Source organism: Cyprinodon variegatus, unplaced genomic scaffold (genome assembly GCF_000732505.1).
Source record: "Cyprinodon variegatus isolate N-32 unplaced genomic scaffold, C_variegatus-1.0 Scaffold496, whole genome shotgun sequence".
Classification (NCBI taxonomy): domain Eukaryota; kingdom Metazoa; phylum Chordata; class Actinopteri; order Cyprinodontiformes; family Cyprinodontidae; genus Cyprinodon; species Cyprinodon variegatus.
In genome coordinates this window covers 213,154-221,015 of record NW_015150949.1, presented here as the reverse complement: position 1 = coordinate 221,015, position 7,862 = coordinate 213,154, and the positions used below count along the sequence as shown (strand labels likewise).

Here is a 7,862-nt window from a genome sequence, read left to right as displayed (position 1 = left end):
ACTTGTCCCATCAACAAGGAATCAGAATCAGAAATACTTTAATAATCCCAGGGAGAAATTACTTTCATTACATGACTCCATCTGTAATAGATTGACTATAGGACCAGTTTGACATAACACAATTTCATACAATATATATAATTAGAGGGGCCCCGCTCCATCTCACTATCATTTTGGGGTTCCTTTGCCTTCATAAATCTTTTTAAACAGAGCACAGAGAGAAGTAGGAAGAGCTGCAGATTTAATGGAATTGAAATTGTAGTTCTAGGGATGCATTGGAATCGGTTGTTATTCGTTATGAAAGCATTCGGGTTGAGCAACTGTAGGTCCATCAACCACCAGACTGTCCCCACCAACTTTCATCACAAAGTTACACCTTAGACGCTGAGTGAGTCAGATCTCAACAGGGTTAATCGAAGACTGTTGGAATGAAAAAAAAAAAACTACAAACCCCAGAATCCTCCGTAAACCAAGCACGATGCGCTGATTGGTCGGCTCTATATCCAATCCCCTGGCAGAGACGTCTATCGCAGTCAGCATCCTTCCATCATGGCGTCCACTAGCTCTAAGCCCGGTGTTAACTTGAACATTCTGACGGTTTTTTTCCTGCTGGCTTTATGTCTGCCGTCCGGAGGAGGTCAGAAAAAGAAGGAGGTAAGGTTTAAACCGTTTAGGCTCGTTTTACTGCCGAATCTCCTTGTTATGTCTGAATATGAGCTGCACAGGTGTTAACCTGCCGCCCCGGTGCCATTTAGCTAGCAAACATTAAAATACATTTTAGAAGAACTGCTCAGTTTTGTCTTTTAGAAACTTTACATCCAAATTGAGTGAATATGCGCATCTGTATGGAGAATGTGATCGAGTTACCTTTTGGTGAACTAAAGGCAGCTACAGTCAGATTAGGGTATAGCTGCTAAACCGAGACTAAAATCATCCTTTAATTATTTATGTCAGAAAAGCAGAGCGCAGTATATTCCCACTATATGCATATATCATGTGCTCATCTGATGTCTACATAGACTCCACCAATCAAATGAACATGTTGGTTTTGCTTTGTAACTGTGGAATACGGAAGAGAATTCACTAACTACCGGTACTAGAAAAGTGCTCAGTTTTACTCACTACGTTGCTGTAAAGCAGAAGACTCACGTTTCTGGTTTTACTGGCTCATCTAGAGGCCTAAAGCTGGTGACAGCATGGTGATTTCATTGAAAATGAAAACGTTATAGCGTGTTTTCACCTTTTTAAAGGGATGCTCATTAGTTTTTCAGTTTATCGTCTTAAAATCTGCTTTTTTATGTCGTTGGTTGTGTAGTTTGTTGGATGTTTGTATATTATCACATACAGGAATCAGCTTCCTGTACTTTAGGTATTACTGTATAATTTGTAAATCAACAGTTGATAAAAACACAGAACTGGAACAAAACAAGCCTTATAATTCTTTAAAGAAAAAACTGATTTCATTTTACTCATGAATTAATACTCTTTTATTGTTTTTTTAACCTCCTTTCAAATTACAAATTTGCATTGTCGAAAAACCTCAGAAGTTTTAAACATTAAGTCAAATATCTTTTATCCAAATCAGAACTGCAACCGTCATTTCTGCTTTTGGTTAAACCAAGGGTGTAACTTTGTGATGCAAGTTGGTCTCAACCCGAATGCTTTCATTAGGTTTTTTATTTTCCAAAAATGAGCTCAAACATATATTTATTGAATGCTTTCCTACTGATGAGAACCAAAATACACTTATGTTTATATTCATAGATAGTTAGGGAGATGTCTTTTAGTGCATTACATTAATTTATAAAAAATGTAATGAATAACAGAAGTACAATAACGCAAGAAGTACAATTTCAATCCATCCATCCAGAAAAATAATGGATATGCTCCATTTTAAATATAGCATAGCATATTTTTTTTATTTTATTTTAAACTGTCTGGTTAACTTGGAGATATATTTTATTGCATGTTGCATATCAGAGTAAATCTTTTTCACCTTTAATTCTGCAGCTCTCCCTACTTCTCTCTGTGTTGTTTAAAAAGATTTATGAACCTCTTTACTAATATAATGATGCCAGAAATGAAATTTCAAGATATGTAGAAGATCTGCAGTCTGATTCTATCTGATCAATAAGAAAACGTGTTAATTTTAATGAGAAACCAAGCTTTTTTATACTGTAAAGAAGAACAAACTATGTTTTCTCAGCCTTCTTGTGTTATAATACTAACTTGTTTAAATTTACAATTTGTTTTTAGTTGAGAAAAGCTCTGTATGTCAAACAAACAGATTTTTCAGTGATATGATCTCTAATTTCTTTAACCAACCCGTCGCCTAACTTTTACTCAAACATCAAAGTAGCTGCTGGTTAATATTCACTGAGCGCTGCTGTGTGTCTCTTCTCCAACCACATAGCTAATCTGTACGCAGTGAAATGCGACTGCAAATCAGATGTCTCAAAGCGTCAGATCCGACAATGTTACTCCGAGAGGCGGGACATGAGACCAGCGGGATAGAGGGAAAAAAACACGCTCTGAAAATGCTCTGAACACAGTTAGCTGCACCCAACTCTGATACCTTTGGCTAAAGTAAATAAGCCAAAAAGGGAAAAAAAGCGGAAATTATTGGTCGGGACATGTCCCCAGCAGTCCTTCAGAAGCTATGCCTGTAGCTTAAACAATAAATTATTACAAGTGGGAGCGAAACAGTAAGAAAAACAGTTGTGACTACTTGTAACTGCATTATTAATATTGATAATCCAAACATAATCTTAATTTCATTATGTACATAGTAGGGATGGGACGATTTATGAAAACCGTCCGATCTTTCGCGTGTGTTTCGTTCGGCTCATGCGCTGCTCCTTTTTCTCATAGGCGAAGCGTTTACACTCCAGAGCAGAAGGTGGCGGTACTGCGACCAAAGCCAACCACCAGTAGTAAACAAGAAGAAGAAGAAGCGAAGCAGCGTAGCTGGGTGTAGCAGGGAAAAAAATCAGTTGTTGTGGAGAATTGTGTCGGAATGGCGAGTGGGAAAGAACAGGAGTTGGAAGACGCGCCAGCAGCACTTTATAGGTCTGCTGTATGGGAGCGCTTTGCATTTAGAGTGACCTACGATGACGGCGGAAAGAAAGTTGTGGATAAAAGTGCAACAGTGTGCAAGCATTGTGCAACACGTTTTGTTTATGCTAACAGCAACATGTCATGCTAACCCCGAAATCCCTCATACTCTGTCAGCAACCCCCGCTCCGCCCCGCTGCGCTCCAGACCGGCTGCTCAAAGCAAAGCCTACAGCCTCCACTGTGGCTCCCATCCGCTCCCCTATGAGTCCCCTGGAGATGGTAGAGAGCATGCGCGAGATGATTAAATTCAAAGCAGCAATACATACGGAAATGATCCAGGGTTTCCGCGGATCATTTAAAATAATTACAATTCATTATTTTTTGGGGGATTTTTTTCATTAATTTCATAAATTTTATGGGATTTCAGTGTAATAATCAACATGTATCGAATCGAACCGAACCGAAAACCGTGACCACGAAACCGTGAATCGAACCGAACCGTGGATTTTGTGAACCGTTCCACCCCTAGTACATAGTAAAACAAACCGATTATCTAAACAACATCTGATATTTTAGTGATTTATTTTTTTTCCCAAATCCTAAATGTTTTGAGGAATTTTTATTGAATGATGTATTGTGAAATTTAGGCAGGACTGGGATGAGTCCGTAATAAAGATTAACACACAGATACACACACTGTGTAAAATGTGTCGTTTTATTCCGCCACAGAACACAGCAAAGCAAGCACATCAATCAAGGCACGCTGCTGAATACAAATTATATTGTCCCCCTACCGTGACAGAAAGGGTCGGAGCGCTAGTTGACCTCGGCAGGGCAGCAACCCGCGCAGCTAGGCATTCGTATGCAACCCTAGATGACTCTGCCAGTGCCAACCGCCACCCGTCATTTATGAAGTATCTAAAAAGTAGTTACCCAAGAACTTATTTAAGAGTAAAAAAGGTTACCCAAGTACTGACTGAATGAGAAATAAACATAAACGGTAATCATAAGGTGTTTAGCAAATCTAAGATTGGAGAGACACTTTTGAAAATATGTTTTTTTTTTTAAACTAGGGATCGATTGATTGAAACACCATTTTTGGAGCTTGGTGATTAGCCAGTATTGATATGAAACCAATCTTCTCCACTTATTTACCTGTGCATTGGTCTGAAAATCACCCTCCTGCCACTGTGGCTGGTAGAGAAAGTTTAGTACCAAACACTCTAATATTTCACTGGCCACTTTTTCTATAGTGTGACATAGTGTTGTGTGTGACATTTTTCCATAGTGTGGTGCATATTATACTTATACAGGGAATTTATATAGATATTTGACTTACAATTAATTGTGGATTGGTAGTTTATTAGACTCAAATTTGTTTAAGCTGATTAATTGACATCTGCTTAAAAGGTATTTTTTTCAATTTATAAAAATGAGTTGTATTAAACAGTCTCCCCATGATGGAGATGTAGACTTAGACAGGTTTATTTAGTCATTTTCTGTACACAAATGTAAACAAAAAGAAATTTAGTTTGTTAAGGTAAGCAGCAGTTGTTGTTGAGCTGCTGCTACTGCCTCCAGCTCCTGAAGCATTTGCTCCTCCTGGCTCAGGGGATGACGATGCTATTAGGGTGATAGCCCCCTGGGTTGAAGAGGCTGACGTGGTTGAAGCAGCAGTGGTGCCATCAGCAGGTTTAGCAGCGACAGACGATGTTGAGAAGTCATGGAAGCCGGAGGGGGCCGGGAAGAGCAGGCTGGGGATGTTTCAGCATTTGGCAGGAAAGCATCTAGAGTGCTCTCCTCATTTTCACCTGCAGGGGGCTGTGCTTCCCCTTTAGATGCTGAAGATTAACTTGGAACAGTCTCAGATGAGTTTCCATTGAAGCAGAGCTCTTTGTTTCTATCGGCGCGGTACAGTATTAGCCCCCCCCAGTCTAATATTATTGTCCGGTACTGCTGGACGCAGCCAAGACTCCATCAGAAAGATGGCGTAGCAGTTACATTCCTCCTTTTTTGAAGAGAGTTCGAGTCGGAGATGATCCATTTTGTTTTCCAACGAGCGGACGTTGGCGAGCAGGATTGATGGAAGCGAGGTCTGTGAGGATCTCTCTTTAGCTTTGCAGTTAGCCCCCCCTCTGTAGCCTCGCTTTCTCCATCTCGCGCATCTCTTCCTCTGTCCATTATTTTTTCGCTCTTTTGTTTACATCCATCCGTACAACTCCGCTGCTTTTTAAACAGTCAAAATGTCAGTATTTAAAACATTTTGTGACCGTAGCTTCAGCAGGCGTTGGCAATCAAAGATGCGGGATAGATGTGTTTGTATCATTTAAAGGGGCATATTTTGTGAAATTGTCGAGAGGAGCTGTTCTTGGCCGCTGCCCTGGAGCGCCACCATGGTAACCATGGTAAATAACCTCATCAGGAATAACTGGACTGTTTTTTGTTTATTACATGTAATACTGAACAAATTTTACCTTAACTCCATGTCAGCTGAAGATGAAGTGTTAACTGTTGAATCTGACTATAAGAATGCCGCGCTGCTAAAAATGGAAAAATGAAACAGAGACTGTTGTTTTGGAACCACTCATTTGAATAAAGTCAGATGGGACTTTTAAATCTTTTGATGTAAAATCTCATCAGCACCACTTTTATTTTCCTTTTTTGCTGACAGTGCAGCTGATAGGGAAGTATTTGAACAGATTATGAAGTGAGTTGAAGAAGGAATGTATGGGCAAATAGCTGACAGGTCGACAGGCATATAAACGAGCAAAGAATTGGATGTGTCAACAGAACAAAAAGCTGACTGAGTAAAAGAATAAATGAGGAATAAATGGGCAGATTAACCACTGATGGAGAAGCGTATCAATGGGACGAGCAAATCTATAAATAATTGAGAATGACATGTTTGCCCTGCTTTAGTGTTCTTCTCCGGCACATGAATAGGATTTCTTAAATGCTCACAAATATATGACATGAGTGACAATTATTAAAGCCGTGCGATCGTGCAGATAAGACGGTAGATAAAGTGGATGCTGTCATTTAAGATAAGCCATCGTTTCTCATTTTTATCTAAATTACTTTGGTGTTAAGGTATGGGCATGTTTTTAAAGCGCACACACTTAAAACCTCGAGGAAGTCCGAATTATGCTTATATAATTTACAATTAGATGGTAGAAGTTTAAAGTTCAGAGGAAATTATACGTCTAAGAGAAAACTGAGAGAAAGCTGTGAGTGTGACTACAAGGAGCAATTACAGAGAAGTACATAGAAAGAGAAAGTAGGAGGTCAATTTAAAATTACAGCTCATAGCATGTAGTGAGGAAGTGTAATTTTAAGTTAGAGTGATAGTTTAGCCTTTTTGGGGGTTATCTATTGACTAAAAGGGTTATTTTGTGCAATGCTTTTTATTCTTTGAACTGCAGAAAAAAGCTACACATATCCCTGGTCCTGATCAGGTCAACTAGGGTACAACTGCATATCCTCCCAATGGTTGATAGAACATTTTTAATCTCCTGCTCACCTAAATGTGTCTAGTTATGTTCTTTTCCTATAGCAATAAATGGAGGGAAGGAAGATGCCACACACACATATACACACATTTACCTACAGACAGACATACTTTTAGTGAGCCATAGGGGAGATATTGAAGGGTTATAATGGGAGGAATCTGCTCCTGTAGTTGCCTGCCTAGGGCCATGACAGAAAGGTGGAGGAGGCAGGGGAAGATCTTATTTAGTAGGAAATGGACAAAATGGCGATGCAGCACTTTGTATTCATCTCACCAATTTCTCATCTCCCTCACTGCCCTTTTTGTCTGGTGCTGGCTAGTGTATGCTTTAACTGTGTGTCTCTATACATCTGTATAGGGCTCTGGCTGTGTAGGCTGCTGGTAGCAGGACCAAAAGTGGTCACACCCCTCACATTTTACTGGATGTTTTAATTCATCATTTTATTGTACAACACTGAATATATGATATTTTGATCTTGATATTTGTCTTTCCTTTTTTCTCTTCATTAACTAAATATTTTCGTACTTTGAGATTTTAGTATGCATTTCAAGTTCTAAGAAAAATGTTCATAAGCCAGCAGTTAACAGTTCAACTTTAGTCAAAGGCGGTTCTAGAATGGGTTTTTAACTTTGACTTAAAAGAACTCAGGCTTTCAGCTCCGACATTTAGTGCATTGAATACCTTTAGACTGTACTTTATAACTAAATAAGCTGAAATTGTATAATCCCCTCAAACAATGGCCACAAACTGTCCCAGACTTTCTCCTCTGGAAGGGGGCTACGGCCCTTAAGGACAAAAACCTTTTACCACCAATTCAGCTTCTTCTCTTCTGCAGCTAGCTCACACTGAGCCTGGTTCTGCTGCAGGTTTCTTCTTATTAAAAGCAAGTTTTTCCTCTCCACTGTCGCTACAAGCATGCTTAGTGTGAAGAATTGCCTTTGAGTCAATGAATCGATGCATTTACCTGGTTTTCCTTCGATAGTAAACTGAATCATTCTGACTGTATGATCTGGTTGAATTGTCTATGTAAAGTGCCTTGGGATTACATGTGTTGTGAATTGGCGCTATATAAATGAACTGAATTGAATTTACTTAACGTCTCAATCTTTTACTGAAGCTTTCCACATGAAAAAGATGTTGCTTATTGATTTGTGTTTGAGTGAGAGATGACTAGAAATAATTGGAATTGCATGGTCTGGAAAATCTGAAATATTATAAAAGGAATTGCTCGAATGAAAATTTGTGTAAAGCTACATAGTGCGACAGTGGCGTTGGATGTAGGAGTTTGCCCTGAAAT

At 39.2% G+C, this 7,862-nt stretch overlaps 1 protein-coding gene across 1 annotated transcript in view; it reads left to right on the top strand.

The window, feature by feature from the left end:
* The first annotated feature begins 524 nt into the window (after positions 1-524).
* Positions 525-7,862, top strand: part of LOC107094644 (tumor suppressor candidate 3) — a 92,517-nt gene continuing 85,179 nt past the window's right edge. Inside the window, exon 1 of the mRNA XM_015390395.1 lies at positions 525-654. Within this exon, the coding sequence (XP_015245881.1) occupies positions 550-654 (105 nt within the window). The 5' untranslated portion in view covers positions 525-549. The remainder of the gene's footprint in view (positions 655-7,862) is intronic.